The sequence below is a fragment of the Erpetoichthys calabaricus genome, chromosome 14 (assembly GCF_900747795.2).
Source record: "Erpetoichthys calabaricus chromosome 14, fErpCal1.3, whole genome shotgun sequence".
Lineage (NCBI taxonomy): Eukaryota > Metazoa > Chordata > Cladistia > Polypteriformes > Polypteridae > Erpetoichthys > Erpetoichthys calabaricus.
The window spans coordinates 42,512,332-42,530,960 of NC_041407.2; the positions used below are offsets into that span (position 1 = coordinate 42,512,332).

Below are 18,629 nucleotides of genomic sequence, written 5' to 3' on the forward strand. Positions count from 1 at the left end.
GATTGCTGGCAGTGATCTAAATGAACATGTGGGAAAGAGTAGAGAGATGACAAAGAGGGTACATGGAGGGTGGGAATAGGAGAGAGAAATAGAGATGGGGATAATAGATTTTGCCATGGCATCTGAATTTGATAATAGTTAACACATTTTTGAAAACAGAGTAAATCACCTTATGGATTACAGTAGTGGAGTACAGAAAAGCCAAATATATTTTCTAATGTGTAGATGATCTCATATGAAGGAGACGAAGAATAGTAAGGTCATAAATGTGGACATTGTGACAGTGCCGCATAAAGTGATGGTGATGAATTGGGAGATCAGAATCATCAGCAAAATAAAAGCAGAGCAAGCAGCACCAAATACAGGTGCTGGTCATAAAATTAGAATATCATGACAAAGTTGATTTATTTCAGTAATTCCATTCAAAAAGTGAAACTTGTATATTAGATTCATTCATAACAAACAGACTGATGTATTTCAGATGTTTATTTCTTTTAATGTTGATGATTATAACTGACAACTAATGAAAGTCCCAAATTCAGTATCTCAGAAAATTAGAATATCAATTAAGACAAATGCAAAAAAAGGATTTTTAGAAATGTTGGCCAACTGAAAGGTATGAACATGAAAAGTATGAGCATGTACAATACTCAATATTTAGTTGGGGCTCCTTTGGCCTGGATTACTGCAGCAATGCGGCGTGGCATGGAGTCAATTAGTCTGTGGCACTGCTCAGGTGTTATGAGAGCCCATGTTGCTCTGATAGTGCCCTTCAGCTCTTCTGAATTGTTGGGTCTGGCATATTGCATCTTCCTCTTCACAATACCCCATAGATTTTCTATGGGGTTAAGGTCAGGCGAGTTTGCTGGCCAATCAAGAACAGGGATACCATGGTCCTTAAACCAGGTACTGGTAGCTTTGGCACTGTGTGCAGGTGCCAGGTCCTGTTGGAAAATGAAATCTGCATCTCCATAAAGTTCGTCAGCAGCAGGAAGCATGAAGTGTTCTAAAACTTCCTGGTAGACGGCTGCGTTGACCTTGGACCTCAGAAAACACAATGGACCAACACCAGCAGATGACAGGACACCCCAAACCATCACTGACTGTGGAAACTTTACACTGGACCTCACGCAACGTGGATTCTGTGCCTCTCCTCTCTTCTTCCAGACTCTGGGACCTTGATTTCCAAAGGAAATGCAAAATTTACTTTCATCAGAGAACATAACTTTGGACCACTCAGCAGCAGTCCAGTCCTTTTTGTCTTTAGCCCAGGCGAGACGCTTCTGACGCTGTCTCTTGTTCAAGACTGGCTTGACATAAGGAATGCGACAGCTGAAACCCATGTCTTGCATATGTCTGTGCGTGGTGGTTCTTGAAGCACTGACTCCAGCTGCAGTCCACTCTTTGTGAATCTCCCCCACATTTTTGAATGGGTTTTGTTTCACAATCCTCTCCAGGGTGCGGTTATCCCTATTGCTTGTACACTTTTTTCTACCACATCTTGTCCTTCCCTTCGCCTCTCTATTAATGTGCTTGGACACAGAGCTCTGTGAACAGCCAGCCTCTTTAGCAATGACCTTTTGTGTCTTGCCCTCCTTGTGCAAGGTGTCAATGGTCGTCTTTTGGACAACTGTCAAGTCAGCAGTCTTCCCCATGATTGTGTAGCCTACAGAACTAGACTGAGAGACCATTTAAAGGCTTTTGCAGGTGTTTTGAGTTAATTAGCTGATTAGAGTGTGGCACCAGGTGTCTTCAATATTGAACCTTTTCACAATATTCTAATTTTCCGAGATAGTGAATTTGGGACTTTCATTAGTTGTCAGTTATTAAAAGAAATAAACATTTGAAATACATCAGTCTGTGTGTAATGAATGAATCTAATATACAAGTTTCACTTTTTGAATGGAATTACTGAAATAAATCAACTTTGTCATGATATTCTAATTTATGACCAGCACCTGTATAGTGTGGTGGAGATTAAAAGAGGAAGGGCTAAAGAGCAAGTTTAGGGGGAAATTTTTAAATGAAGTGTGGTTATTTGAAAGTGTGGAGGAATGGTGTGAGAAAAAGAGCCAAATTGTATTAAGAATAGGTGAAGAGGTGTTGGGTAGGACAACAGAAAGGAGCCCACCTGGTGACAAAGATACATTTGGTGGAAGAGAGAGGTGGAGGATGTGATAAAGGCTAATAAGGAGGCAAAGAAGAAATGGTACCAATCGGGAATTGAGGGAGAAATGTATAGGCAGACAAACAAAAAGGCAAAAAGGCAGTGCAAGAGTCAAAGAACAATCTTTAGAAGAGGTGTATAAAAAATTGGAGACAGAAGAGGGAGAGAAAATTATTTTTAGAATACCGAAGGTTAGGAACAAGGTTGGAAAGGATTTTAGTCAGATAAAGCAGATGAAGGATCAATAAGGTGAGGTCTTAAATGGGCATGATAGGATTAAGAATAGATGGAAGAGATACTTTAAAAAGCTGCTAAATGAAGAAATTCCAAGGGTAGTATTTGGGGATGGAGTCCCAAATGAAGGGCAAGAATCAAGAATAAGGAGGGAGGAAGTAAAGGAGGCACTGAAAAGAATGGAAAATGGAAAGGCAAGAGGACATGATGAAATACCAGCAGAAGTGTAGAGACGTTAAGGAGAAGAGGGCATAGATGTGTTGTGGGATCTAATGCTGAGGGAGAAAGAATACAGAATGAACAGGAGAACACTAGAGAAGTGTTTGGGAATAGTGAAGTGAGATTGTACCCATTTATAAGGAGAATGGTAACATTCAGGATTATGGAAACTACAGAGGGTTAAAACTAATGTACACAATGAAAATTTGGGAAAAAGTGATAGAGAGAAGGCTTAGGTAAGAGATCACCATAAGGGAGAAGCAGATCGGTTGTATGCCAGAGAGAGGAACAACTGATGCAATCTTTGCATTGAGACAGCTCATAGAGAAACATCGAGAAAAACGGAAGGGTGCATATGGTACTGATTGATTTAGAGAAGGTTTATAATAAGAGTGCCACATTAAGAGGCCTTGAAGTGCTTGAGGGTAGTATGTGAGTATTGTCTAGAACATGAATGAGAGAGTAATGACTTGGGTTAAAAGCAGTGCTGGGTAACAGACGAGATCTCAGAATAGGTCTGTACCAGGGATCTTCTTTAAGTCCTTACCTCTTTGATCTGGTTATAGAGGTGTTAAATCATGAAATAAAAGACCAATTCAAATGATGCCTGCTTATTGCTGATGACATCGTCATGAAAACAGGAAATATAGAGAGTTGGAAAAATGGAGAAGGGCTGTGGAAGACAGAGGATTGAAGGTAAATATTAAGATGACAGAATATATGAGGTTTAATGATGATCAGGATTCAAAAGTTAGTCTCAGGGAAAGCTACTGAAAAGAGTGAATAAATTTAACGCTAGAATCCCTGAAGCCTTCAAAAAAAGTCATAATCTCAGGCCACCTTAAATTCCTTCACACCTCCTCATCAGTGTCTTTGTTCTGCAAATGTGTTGATCAGCAGAAGCAGTAAGCAGCCTGCTATCCCATCCCCCACCGACGCAGCTGTAGTTCTCCCAGCTAAAGGCTCTTTATCTGGATGTGATGTGCCTGGAGTTGTATAGAGTAAATAATATATTGTTATTTGGAATACATGCATTTCATGTGTGTTCTGTGTCTACAATGATCTGAGTAAGTTTTGGATGAAAAGAAATACGAGGCAAGGAACGTTGAACACATAACTAAAAAAAAGAAACTTTTTGCATGTTATAGTACTAATGACAAAATATTGATATGAACTGTAGAATGTGTGAAGACTGAAGTCCAAATATCAAATACTGTAAACACTTTCACAAAAGGTACAAGTATAACAAAACAAGTGCACTTTTATTCAAAAAATATAACCAAAGAAAAAGAAATTGGGTTAGGGGACGAGGCTGACAAGTCCGCTTGGTTGGTGCAGAGGTAAGAAACGCGGTCTCATAATCAGGAGGTTGTGGGTTCGACTCTAGGTCCTTCCTGCATTTTGAGTAGTGAGCTGCTCTTATTGTGACTATTATAGTATAAAAACATACATTTGATTTGAGTCTGTAATAGCCAGTGTAAATTTACGGAACTTGTAATTTTTTTTTTTTTTTTATTATTACTATTCAGTTTTATTCTCTCAGCCACGTTCATGCTCCCCCCGATCTGAGGTGAACTCAGATGAGGATGAGGGTTCTACTTCGGAGAATGAGAACAGAAGCCATCCCCGCAAGAAACATCCAGTCACACATAAGAACAATGCAGCTGCACCAGGCAGTAAGAAGAAAGATGGCACCATTTGGATGCAGCAAGAGATTGGGCTTCATTCTGCCAGTGAATCTGCCACACATAAGTCCTTCAATGAAACTGCACAGCCTACAGAGCTCGCCAAGGTATTGTGCAAACCTCTGTTTGTGAATGTTTTGATGGTCTTTATATATATAAAAAAAAAAAAACATGCATATGTTACTTATATAAAAGCATGTTGGTGTCAACATGTTGAATGTTACTTACCTATTTACCTTGATTTAATTACTTATCTTCCTAAAGCGTAAAGTCACAAGTAGACTGCAGAGCTTCCTGTGTTTAATCGACATAGTCATGCTGACAAAGTACTTGTGCAATGCCACTCTTTATTTAGGAATTTATGGATATGTTAATAGTAACAATAATAGCAGCTACTCAAAATAGTAAATACAGGAAGGACCCGGAATAGAAACCGCAACCTCTTGATTAAGATACAGCGTTTCTTACCTCTATATCAGCCAAGCGAACATGTCAGCCTCGTCCACTAACCCAATTTCTTTTTCTTTGGTTATATTCTTGAATAAAAGTGCACTTGTTTTCTTATACTTGTACCTTTTGTGAAAGTGTTTATTTGATATTTGGACTTCAGTCTTCACATATTATACAATTCATGTCAACATTTTGTCATTAATACTATAACATGCAAAAAGTTTCTGTTTTAGTAGTGTGTTCAACATTTCTTGCCTCGCATTTCCTGTCATCCAACATTTACCCAGATTATTGCAGACACGGAACACACATAAAACGCATGAATTCCAAATAACGATATATTATTTACCCTACACAACTCCAAGCACCTCACACCCAGATGAAGAGCCCTTAGATGGGAGGACAACATCAGTGTCGGTGGGGGATGGGATAGAAGGCTGCTTGCTGCCAGTGTTGATCGACACATTTGCAAAACAAATATGCTGATGAAGAGGTGCGAAGTAATTTAAGGTGGTCTGGGATTACGACTTTTTTCATAGGCTTCAAGGATTCTACTGTTAATCATCCAGCTTCAGTGGCAGCCTAAGATGGAAAACTAGATGCAGAGATAATCCATAGACTGCAGTGTGTGGATGGAACAATTAGAAAAAGGTATCAGAAGTGTGAGTGGTAAGATCAGCAATGATGCACTGAGCTGAAACATGGGCATTAAAGGGAGCACAGGTGAAGAAATTAGATCATTAGTTAGCCAATAAAAGGTGTCATTTTGCTTGACTTCTCACTACATTCATAATGGCTAACATGGTACAACATCCTAGTACTACATACACAATGGGATAAAATTTGCAATTTTCCAGTCCTCCAGAATGTCCCAACTGCACAGTGACTTCCTAAAATAGGTGTCAAGGGCTTATATACAATAGGTACTCGCTAACCTATAAAAATGCTTTATATACAGTATAAAAAGGCTCCAGCAGACCCCCGTGACCCTGTATTTGGATTCAGCGGGTTGGAAAATGGATGGATGGATAAAAATATAAAGTACTTCCCTAGCTTTATTAATACTGATTAAACACTTCTCTTACTCCTCCTTTCCGCTAAATAGTAAACAACCCAGGAAACTCATACATGCAGATTAAGGGACAGTTTTTATGCTCATGTCATTTGGCCTATCCAATAACCACTCCTACTGACAACAGCATGAGCTTACCCGATGTGTGTTTATTATATGCATATTTCGATCAATAAATGTTTTATTCAAAGGCTGGTGTTGCATTTATTGCTTGTATTATGATACTGTCACTAGTCACTACAAGTAAATATTTAAGTTTACTTTTACATACTGTATGACAATAAACCAGAACTTGCACACGCTCAAAATATCTTAAGTATCAGTACAGATTATATCATGGAAAGAAGAAGAAGCTCACATGGGCTCCAATCCCTTGTCCTCCCTCAGGAACCTTAGGAAAAGCATCATAGATTGATGACACATATGTAATAACTGACTTTTCATCTGGAGATGGAACATCAACATCTACAATACAAAAAAAGGGTATAAATTACATGAAACGAGTAATATAATGTGTCCACAGCATTTCAAATATTAATGAAATGGACTTACCTTCTGGGTCAAGTAAGCGTGTTACTCCAAGTGACTCTGCAATTGCAAAAGCTTGCTCTAAGTTTTCACGATTGCTCTGTTGAATCACACGGGACATGTCAATTAGGTCTGGCCTGTGGCAAAAAATCAATAAACAGAGGTATGAAACCATATTAGGTATTCTCCCATGTCTATACTCAATATGACAAAATGAGTACTTTTTTTAATAATGTATAGTTTTTCAAATCAGTTTGCCTATTTATTAACTCTTAAAGAAAAAAATCACCTTAAAATTAGAGTAGGACATAGAGAGCATAATGAAGGGTTCATCCAAGTACAATAAACCATATACTGTATACAGGCAAGAAAAGTAGGGTTTAAATGCGAGCTTTGAGTGAACTTTGCATCAATGTTTACAAAATAAAGTATTCCTCACAATGATGGGCCACTATTTGGTGATACATTTATGATAGCCCCTAAGCAATGAAGAATCATATCTAGTGTATACGCAATTACACAATTTCAATCCCATTTTCACAGTTGGGGTCGCTACAAGCCTTATAATTCATAACAGCAGTATTCAAGCTTCACCTGAGTAACTTCTACAAACTGCCTGCCAAATTGAGAAATATAATCCCTCCGCTGTTTTCTGGGTCTGCCAGTGGGCCGTACATTAAAAAGCTATCAGTGAAAGGCACCTGTAACATCTAAACTACATCCGCAAACATCCTCAACTATCTTCCCTCCATCCACAGAAGTGTTAATTCTAGATCCTATTGTACTGATGAGCTTGTCACTCTAATAGGGAGAGTAAGCCAGGAATCCCTCTACAGCGATTTCCATTCTGCTACTTAAAGAGGAAAAGGAAACCTGGTGGTGGAATGAGGAAATACAGGAGAGTATACAGAGGAAGAGGATGGCAAAGAAGAAGTGGGATAGTCAGAGAGATGCAGTAAGTAGACAAGAGTACAAGGAGATAAGGCGCAAGGTGAAGAGAGAGGTGGCGAAGGCTAAAGAAAAGGCATATGATGAGTTGTATGAGAGGTTGGACACTAAGGAGGGAGAAAATAACTTGTACTGATTGGCTAGACAGTGGGACTGAGCTGGGAAAGATGTGCAGCAGGTTAGGGTGATAAAGAATAAAGATGGAAACGTACTCACAAGCGAGGAGAGTGTGTTGAGCAGATGGAAAGAGTACTTTGAGAGGCTGATGAATGAAGAGAACGAGAGAGAGAGAGAGAGAGAGAGAGAGAGAGAAGAGGTTGGATGATGTGGTGATAGTGAATCAGGAAGTGCAACGGATTAGCAAGGTGGAAGTAAGGACAGCTATGAAGAGGATGAAAAATGGAAAGGCCGTTGGTCGAGATGACATACCTATGGAAGCATGGAGGTGTTTAGGAGAGATGGCTGTGGAGTTTTTAACCAGATTGTTTAACTCTTTTAGGGCGGATGTTGACTTTTGTCTACAGGAGGGGTTGAGGGCGAATGTTGACAAAAGTCGACATCCAGGGATAGAGGTCGACAATCAGCTGTTAATGGCGACAAAACTCACTGTCACGTCACAGGCATTCCCTCTATGCTTGGAGGAATGCTAGACTCATTGACTCGGCAACTAATCCTTGCATGTGCGTGAGTTGCGAAATGTAAACAAAGGCAAGATGGCATCGACATGTCACATGGGAGCAAAGCGAGTGCAGAAAAGAAAACACTGGCAGATGATGTTTCGCACATTATTGCTGAGTTGGACTCTGATATTTCAGAATCGGATTTTATTGACAGTGATCAGGAGATCGAGGAAGAGAGTGAGAAGCCGGCATCAGCTGATCGGACACCAGCCGATGCCGCGCCAGCTGATCGGCTGCCAGCTGAGCGCATTCGCGCAGCCGATGCACCTGCAGTAAGGTTCGCGTGGGAGGAATACCCAGGCATTGATCCGTGGGAGCCGAACTGGCTACCGGACGGCATGGCTTGCTGTTGGACACGACAGATCACCAGCTACTGGACTACTTCAGGCTGCTTTCTCCTGATGCTGCTTTTCAGCTACTGTCAGACGAGACAAACAGGTAGGCAGAGAAATGTTTTGCATCACATTCTTGTTTTTTTGTTTTCAAACAAAAGACGAGATGAAGGGCATTGTGGCATTACAAATAGAGATGGGACAGAACTGGTGATATAACTTCAGGGAGCATTGGTCCAAACGTGCTTTGTCCCCTGGTGGCTTTGGACAGGTTATGCAGCGTGATGATAGGTACGTGATGCTGCAAAGTTTTATTCACTTCTGTAATAAACAGAAGCAAATCCCAAGGGGTGAGCCAGGCTATAACGCCATGCATAAAGTTGAGCCCCTGCTTAACATTGTGGAACCAACATAGAAACTATTTTATCAGCCTGGCCGTGATTTGTCTGTGCATGAATCTATGATAAGATAAAAGGGACGCCTTTTTTTCTGCAAATATATGCCAGACAAGCCCACAAAGTATGGCATAAAGGATTTTGTACTGGCAGAAGCAAACACTGGTTTCTGCCTGAAAGTAATTACATATACAGGAAAGTATTTCTTTCAAAGAGAGAACTGTCCCTTGACAAGTCAGGTTTTGCTGGAGCTGCTTCAGGGCTATGAACATTTGGGTCATGTTGTGTACATTTGGACATTTTTTATACATGCCCAGAATTGTTCCTGGAGCTACAGAGCAGAGGAACTGGAGCCTGTGGCACAGCGAGGGTGAACAGGTTGAAGCCAGACAGGATGAAGATGAAAAGAGGTGACAATACGGTTTTCATGCAGGCAGAAAACTTGGTGGCAGTGGCATGGCACGATGTTAAACGGGTGACTTGTCTCTCTACAGTACACACTAACAATATATGTGAGAAAGTGCAGCAACAGACAATTGAAAAGTAGGCACCAAAGCAACACATATTGTAAGCAGTGTAATGTGGCAATGACTGAAATTGGCTGCTTTGAGTGAGATCAGACTTTACAGGACTTTGCTGTGTAAAATGTATGTGATATGTATGTGAAATCATACAGTATGCAGGCTCATACAACATGCAAGACAGTAACATTTGTCAAAAGTAAATATTTTTTGTTGATTTGATATGTTAAACAATTGCTTTGTGTTCTTTTTTTAAAAAATGTTAGTTTTTGGAAAAATATTCAGCCCTGGGAGAAAAGAAACAAAAAAAAAATAGCCCTTAAAGAGTTAATGGAACTTTGGAAAGTGAGAAGATGCCTGAGGAGTGGAGAAGTAGTGTACTGGTGCCAATATTTAAGAATATGGGGGATGTGCAGGACTGCAGTAACTACAGGGGAATAAAATTGATGAGCCACAGTATGAAGTTATGGGAAAGAGTAGTGGAAGCTAGGTTAAGAAGTGAGGTGATGATTAGTGAGCAGCAGTATGGTTTCATGCCAAGAAAGAGCACCACAGATGCAATGTTTGCTCTGAGGAAGTTGATGGAGAAGTTTAGAGAAGGCCAGAAGGAGTTGCATTGGGTCTTTGTGGACCTGGAGAAAGCATATGGCAGGGTGTCTCAAGAGGAGCTGTGGTATGAGGAAGTCGGGAGTGGCAGAAAAGTACGTAAGAGTTGTACAGGATATATACGAGGGAAGTGTGACAGTGGTGAGGTCTGTGGTAGGAGTGATGGATGCATTCAAGTTGGAGGTGGGATTACATCAGGGATCGGCACTGAGCCCTTTCTTATTTGCAATGGTGATGGATAGGTTGACAGACGAGATTAGACAGGAGTCCCCGTGGACTATGATATTTGCTGATGACATTGTGATCTGTAGCGAGACCCTGGAGAGGTGGAGATATGCTCTAGAGATGGAAAGGAATGAAGGTCAGTAGGAACAAGACAGAATACATGTGTGTGAATGAGAGGGAGGTCAGTAGAACGGTGAGGATGCAGGGAGTAGAGTTGGCGAAGGTGGATGAGTTTAAATACTTGGGATCAACAGTACAGAGTAATGGGGATTGTGGAAGAGAAGTGAAAGAGAGAGTGCAGGCAGGGTGGAATGGGTGGAGAACAGTGTCAGGAGTAATTTGTGACAGACAGGTATCAGCAAGAGTGAAAGGGAAGGTCTACAGGACAGTAGTGAGACCAGCTATGTTATATGGGTTGGAGATGGTGGCACTGACCAGAAAGCAGGAGACAGAGCTGGAGGTAGCAGAGTTAAAGATGCTAAGATTTGCACTGGGTGAGACAAGGATGGATAGGATTAGAAATGAGTACATTAGAGAGTCAGCTCAAGTTGGATGGTTGGGAGACAAAGTCAGAGAGGTGAGATTGCGTTGTTCCCCAGTTCGCTCAACTGGGGAAGAGTTCAGCAGCTGTGGTCCTCTCCATTCTGAGCCCTGTCTTTGCTGCCTCCATCAGCATCTGCTAGACTGCTCAGGGTCAGTTGTCCTCTCATCATCCTTCTTGCACACAGACATCCCTCAGATCCCTAAAGAGGACGCCACCTTGACCGCTCCAACTCCGCTGCACTATCAGTGGGGATGATCAATCCCTAGAGCGCCAATCCCTCGCTCCATCGTGGGACCCCTGAACATGCTGCCTTCTCTCTCTCTCTCTCTCTCTAGCCAGCTGGCTTGTTCTTTCTCTCTCCACCCCAATGCCGAACTCTCGTTCTACATGCCTCTCTATTTTTTTTCTCCTCCCTGTGCCGGACCATACTTATACGGCTCCATGGGCACAGCGGCTCAATCATATATTGCAGGCAGCCAATGAAGCAATTGAGAAAGATCTCACCCTCATATGCAGGTGCGACTCGTCCCAATTACCTCACCAACTCCCCGCAGTTGTCCGAGTGCGCCCATGGAGATTGACACGGCCAATGGATTATTCTAAAAAAAACTTGGCCATTCTTTCAGAGCCGTGGACCCATTATACCACAAACAGGTTGACAGATGAGGTCAGACAGGAGTTTCCATGTACAGTAATGATCACTGATGAAATTGTGATCTGTAGTGAGAGAAGACAGCAGGTTAAGGCGAACCTGGAGAGGAAGAGGTACACACCTGAGAGTAGGGGAATGAGAGTCAGTAGGAGTATGATGGAGTACATGTGCAAAAATGAGAGGGAAGATGGTCAAAGGGTGCAACTGCAAGGAGCAGAGGTGGTGAAGGTAGACTAATTTAAATACTTGGGTTCTGCCGTCCATAGCAATGGATCGTCTGGCAAAGTGGTGAAGATTAGAGTTCAGACATAGTGGACTGGATAAAGAAGAGTGGCAGAAGTGATTTGTGACAGAAGAGTAACAGCAAGAGTGAAAGGAAAGTTCTATATAACAGTAGTGAGACTAGCTATGTTGTATGGGTTTGGAGATGGTGGCACTGCCGAAAAGACAAGGAGGCAGAGCTGGAAGAGGCAAAGTTGAAGACGATTTTTGCTTGAAGTAAAGAGGGTAGACAGAGTCAGAAATGAGTATATTAAAGGGACAACACAGGTACAACAGTTTGGTTACCAAGCAAGGGAGGCTACATTGAGATAGTCTGGGCATGTGCAGAGGAACGATAAGGAACAAGAATATTGAGGATGGAACAACCAGGCAAGGGGAAAAGAGGAATGCCAAACAGGAGGTTTTTTTGGATCTTTTATTGAATTTATTAAAAGCATATAACATTCCGTACAATCAAGTTAAACTTAAGAAAACTAAATTCAAATCAACCACGACTCTTGAGAAAGAGAGGAAGGCCAACAACCAGGGCAAAATTGTTGAGAGTAGTAAAGTGAGAAAGGAGTCTTTCCCCACCAATTTAAATGCTTATTCTAAAATGTTATTGATTAGGTCCTGCCAGGTTTTATAAAAGTTCTGAACAGATCCTCTAAGTGAGAATTAGATTTTTTCTCATTTCAAATAGTACAGAACATCAGATATTCTGTTCTACAGGATCTAGTCTTGCTTTAATTACGTTAACATTATGAATTAATAAATAAAATAGTTTGCTTATTTTATAAAAGGTGTTCTGCCTGATAACTAAAGAATTTGACTTTTATATATGTACTCATTTATAAATTATAATAAGAACAAAAGGCAAACTGCCTTCATTCATTTAAATCAGATGTTTTATTTTGAATATTGCCTTTTTATAAGGAACACTTTCCAAATATGCCATATCAGTTCAGAGCTATAATATAATTGCTGGAATACATTTGGAGCACAGTCAATTGATGCCTGGTGTCAAGAGTACTATGATGAACTGCCACCTTCTCTGAGGAAGGTTCCTACCACATGTCTCATTCTGTCATAATGTGATCTGGAACCAGCTCAAGATACTTTCAACATCAACCTTTTACCAGTGTTAGACTACATGACAATATGGAAGGCAAGTATAAAATATTACATGTTAATACTTCATAATAGTCTCACTGTATAGCACCTTGGAAGTTCAAACAATATGGAGCTGGGTTAAATTTGAGGTGCCAAAATGCAAGCAAGGCAAACAAAGACAGATTTATATATGTTGCTTTTTACTTCTCATAAACTGTAGTTGTTTGTTTCAGTTGTTTTTTTTTCTTAAGAATGGCTTACTGTAAACTGCCATTATATGAATGATCTTTATAGAACCCACAAAATAAGTGAGATATGGGCCTTTAAGTAATTTAACACAAAGCTCCTCTCACCTGTATCTGTGCAAAATAGCATTGAACATGTGGCCATCACTCCAGCTGGATGTAAAATTGGTACACTTCACACCAGGATAACCTTCTGTCAACTTCTGTGTCCAAAGCAAAAGCTTCTCTTTGGCTGTCATATCTCCAGACTCTCCACTCACATATATCTCCGATATCTAAAGAGCAAAAAAGAAAAGCTGAATTAGTCCTGTTAGGTCCTGTTCAGCCTATATACATCGGACTTCCAATACAGCTCGGAGTCCTGCCACATGCAAAAGTTCGCTGACGACGCTGCTATCATGGGCTGCATCAGGAGTGGGCAGGACGAGAGTATAGGAACATAGTCAAGGACTTGTTAAATGGTGCGACTCAAACCACCTACAACTGAACACCAGCAAAATCAAGGAGCTGGTAGTGGATTTTAGGAGGACCAGGCCCCTCATGGACCCCATGATCAACAGAAGAGACTGTGTCCAGAGGGTGAAGACCTATAAATACCTGGGAGTGCAGCTGGATGATAAATTGGACTGGACTGCCAATACTGATGCTCTGTGTAAGAAAGGACAGAGCCGACTATACTTCCTTAGAAGGCTGGCGTCCTTCAACATCTGCAATAAGATGCTGCAGATGTTCTATCTGACGGCTGTGGTGAGCGCCCTCTACTAAGCGGTGGTGTGCTGGGGAAGTAGCATAAAGAAGAGGGACGCCTCACACCTGGACAAACTGTTGAGGAAGTAAGGCTTTATTGTACGCACGGAGCTGGACAGTTTGACATCTGTGGCAGAGCGACGGGCACTGAGCAGGCTCCTGTCAATAATGCAGAATCCACTGCATCCACTAAACAGTATCATCTCCAGACAGAGGAGCAACTTCAGCGACAGACTGCTGTCACTGTCCTGCTCCACTGACAGACTGAGGAGATCGTTCCTCCCCCACACTCTGCGACTCTTCAATTCCACCCAGGAGGGTAAACATTAAAATTATGCAAAGTTATTGTCTGTCTGTTATACCTGCATTGTTATCACTCTTTAATTTAATATTGTTCTTTATCAGTATGCTGCTGCTGGACTATGTGAATTTCCCCTTGGGATTAATAAAGTATCTATCTATCTATCTATCTATCTATCTATCTATCTAGTCAGAAATGAAAAAAGTATTGATTAGTCTGATTTGTATCACTTGGCTGTGACATTTCAATCAGATCATACTGTATCACATACAGAATGAAATTAGTGTGTTAAGACTGAGGAACTAATAAAAATTAAAATACTATAGAAGGAAGGTGTTATACAAACCATATAAAACAATCGATATAATAAATAGCTGCTGTGAACAAGGCAAAACACAACAGTAAAGCAGAATCTTGGTCTAGGAAATACTATACAGATTCATTAACCATAAACCACTGCCACAGTATTCCCTGATTAACATACTGTATTGAACCTGCTTATTTAACACATACTTTTAGAAGATTTAAATGATTTCTTGTTAATTTTAAACATGTGAAGAATGACAATGGATGGGAAGATACAGTGCTGAGCGGTATGACCAAAATTCTATATCACGGTATTTTTCAAAATTATACTGGTTTCAAGGTATTGGACAGTATATTTTTCCCCATGCATGAGTGGATGTTAACCACATTTTCCACTGCAATTACTGGCTAAGAATAAGCTATTCCACTGCCATGAGAATTATACATTGTACAAAAAAAACATTTTAATGTGCACACAAGTATTAATTCAGGTTTGCATGGCCCCATAGAGTGATAGTTGTCAAGGAAGTGGCACTAATGAAGAAAAGGAATCACATTGCATGACAGATGCAGTCAAAATATAGAGCCTTTTTATTGAACAAAGTTTGCAAACAACTTAAACTAAAATTTTGACAACATATTTTCAACCATCCAAAGAGGCATTTAGACTTAGTAAAATATCCAGAGGTGCTTGTCAAAACTTGTACTGCACTGAACATTTTTAGAAAAGGAATAAATAATAAATATTTTTTGTAAACCAACTACACTTTGTTAATGTTAACAATCTCTGTCCACTGACACGTTAAAGTGACTTTTTAAATAACTTTACCATCATTAAACTGCATAATATTTAAACTAATAAATAATACCAAAAAAATAAATAATAGTGCAACTTCCAGTAATAATACTATTACTTCCAAGACTTCAAGCCCAGGTGCATTACACAGTATTCACCAAATTAAAATAAAATAAAAAACAACTGCAACTTGGTGATGACATCTTTACTAACTGAACCATCATTAAGGCAAACTGCATTAATATGGACCTTGCTTCAAGCTAAGCTATATACATAAATAATAAAACTTCAACTTGCATTTATAATGCTATTTGTGGTATAGCCCTACAGAAGTGTATTAGGGCCACAATGAAGAAAAAAAAAAATACGGACACAGTGAAGAAAAATAAAAAACTATATGTCGAGAATAAAGTTGACGTTTCCACTTTATTATTCTCATAGTTTATTTTGTCATTAAAGTAGAATGTCGTAAACTTCATCCTAAAATCAATGTTTAATTTACTTGATTTTATCAAACCCTGTCATAAGTTAATGTAGCACATTAAATGCTTTGTGTTAAGTGTTCCCCGACCCAGTTGTTAATCGCTACGCGCTTCTTAAACTGATTCCCTCTTGCACTAAGAGGAGGCGCAGGCAGCAATTGCCGTACAGAATACATTCACTTCATGATATTCCTGCTCTCTGAAAATGTAGAATGCTAAGATAAATTTTCATGATGAAATGCATTAAAGCAGGTATTAAACATGCACGGTAGTGCTGCTCCCTCGCAGTAAGGGGTCCTCAGGTGTATGTTCAGTGTAGAGAACTTTATGGCAGGTGTGACGAGGCTACAGAAAACTGGATGTATGACTGGGTATCACACAGGTTTAACTTAAATATTGTGTTCGTGATCTGGTGGTCGGAGACACGAGCACAGAATTCAATGGATGTTCTTGTGAGCTGGCTTTTTTTATTGCATGCGTACCGACACAGCAGTGCACCCTCCACACCAATTTGCCCCCACATGATTAATACATGCTTTAATACATTTCATCATGAAAATGATATCAAGTATTTATCTTAGCATTCTAAATGTTCAGGGAGCAGGAATATCATGAAATTAATGTATCCTGTATGGTGATCGCTGCCTGCGCCTCCACTTAGTGCAAGAGGAAGTCAGCTTAAGAAGCACGTAGCGATTAACATGGCTCGGGGAACACAGCACAAAGCATTTAATGTGCTACATAACTTATGACGGGGTTTGAGAAAATCTAGTAAACTAAATATTCATTTTAAGATGAAGTTTAGTTTATGATGTTCTACTTTAATGACAAATTACGAGAATAAAGTCAACATGTCGACTTGAATCTTGACATAAACAGCGAGAATAAAGTAGAAATGTCGAGAATAAATTCAACATGTCATCACACTATTACACAGTACCCAGGTACATTACACAGTATTGAAAAAAAATAAAATAAAACAAGTACAACTTGGCTTGCAGTATTGTTTAAGCTATTTAAACCAGTGTTACGGTATAAGAAAAATCCATATCATAACAAAAATAAAAAACAGTTTTTGATATGAACCGGTATACCACCCAGCACTAGGAAGATATTTCTTTCTGAATGGGATTTTAACCCAGGAATCTGAAGCTGTTGTGCTGATGATTGTGTCACCATCTTATTTAGCTGGACTCCAGTGACACTATTCTAGATGACGCGATAAAGCACACGCACAATGTTCATTGCAAAGTATTCATGAGCTACTTTTTAGAACTTGTAAATTTAAAATGTGCACATCAGATGCCAATGACAAACATGACATGAGCAACAAAGTTAAACCTCTAACACAGGTGCAGGGTTAAAGGTATTAACAAGCCTGTGAAAGTTATGAATAATTGCTATGTTCATGTAAAAACAGTCCACATTTAAAAATGAGAAATATTTTATATTGGTATAATAAATATATGGCATCTGTTACTATTTAGCTTCACAGAATCATAAAAAATATACATACCTGAAACACAATCTGTATCTCCTTAAAGAACAACTCACCATAAAAAAATAGTAAGGTGCTAATTACCTATATTTGAACCACTACAAAATGTTCAAATGAAAGAATGAAAAACATCACAATGGCCTTTCTATGATGAATTCTCTGTACTGTCTACCAATTACATTGAGTAAAAAAACTTGCTAAATGTGTAATCTACTAAATGCAAAAGCAAGGAATTTTAAAACAATTATTTGCATTTGCACTGCTCTCATACACATCACACAAAAAAATAAAGGTGTTGTGGGAAGGCATGACGCCAAAGCTCCATGTCCATACTTGCTTTCAATTCACACTAATAGCTCATTTTAATAATCATATCAGTATATACAATAAGCTGTGCTTTGTCATTCATTTCTACACACAAAAATAATTTAGGAAATGTAGTTTTCAGACCTACAGTATTTAACAAAGTAGCCTACCATGCCATACTAATGCTACATCCTACAACAAAGAATTCATAGTCCAAAATAAGTAATTTCAATTTGCTCTAAATCAGGAAACTGAACACAAGGATTAAATACTTCATCTTAAGGTCTCCATAAATATAAATAATGTAATTGTTCTATTTTTTGTACATTAATTAATTATTTGTAAAATAACATTAACCGAAACCAAATTAAATTCAGAAACAATATCAATCAAACAAACAACGGAACAGTTTCATTTTGAAATTAAATGAAACTAATCCATAAAAGAATACCAAAATAATTAATACTTCTATAAATATGTAACTAACTGCTATAATGACAAGAACAGTGGATGAGAGAACATCAACTTTTACTTAAATTCAGGAAAAAATAAAAACAAAAAAGTTCTTTCACTGACTGATGATTCTACAAATTCAGGAGCAGTGTAGGGGGTAATGCATTAAAAGAAATGTGCATTACATAACAATAATTCTTTACATTTATGTAGCATTTTTCTCACTACTCAAAGCACTCATTGTCAGAATACTTTTAAAGCAATGAGTAACTTAATACAATACAGCAATTCCTCCTCCACGCGAAAAGTGAAAATCCGCCAAGTAGAAACCATATGTTTATATGGTTATTTTTATATTGTCATGCTTGGGTCACAGATTTGCACAGAAACACAGGAAGTTGTAGAGAGACAGGAACGTTATTCAAACACTGCAAACAAACATTTGTCTCTTTTTCAAAAGTTTAAACTGTGCTCCATGACAAGACAGAGATGACAGTTCCGTCTCACAATTACAATAATGCAAACATATCTTCCTCTTCAGAGGAGTGTGTGTCAGGAGCAGATAATGTCAGAGAGATAGAGAAAAGCAAACAAATCAATAGGGCTGTTTGGCTTTTAAGTATGCGAAGCACTGCAGCACAAAGCTTTTGAAGGCGGCAGCTCACACCCCCTCCGTCAGGAGCAGAGAAAGAGAGAGTGATAAAAACAAATAATCAAAAATCAATACGTGCCCTTCGTGCTTTTAAGTATGCGAAGCACCGTGCAGCATGTCGCTTCACGAAGCAGCTGCACAGAAGGGAGCAAAGCGAAGATAATCTTTCAGCATTTTCAGATGAGCGTCCGTATCGTCTAGGTGTGCGAAC

General features: G+C 39.4%; 1 protein-coding gene across 7 annotated transcripts in view; it reads right to left on the bottom strand.

Annotated features, from left to right (window-relative positions):
• Positions 1 to 18,629, bottom strand: part of macf1a (microtubule actin crosslinking factor 1a) — a 976,441-nt gene that overhangs the window by 643,966 nt on the left and 313,846 nt on the right. For 5 of the 7 annotated variants that reach the window (XM_051936316.1, XM_051936315.1, XM_051936313.1 and 2 more), the window contains exons 1-3: positions 12,986 to 13,166; positions 6,380 to 6,492; positions 6,186 to 6,292 (exon numbers count right to left, since the gene is read on the bottom strand). In XM_051936316.1, coding sequence (XP_051792276.1) covers positions 6,186 to 6,292; positions 6,380 to 6,492; positions 12,986 to 13,116 — 351 coding nt within the window. In that variant the 5' untranslated portion in view covers positions 13,117 to 13,166. Of the gene's footprint in view, positions 1 to 6,185; positions 6,293 to 6,379; positions 6,493 to 12,985; positions 13,167 to 18,629 lie in introns of those variants that run through there. The other 2 variants (XM_051936318.1, XM_051936317.1) reach the window with 2 other exon arrangements.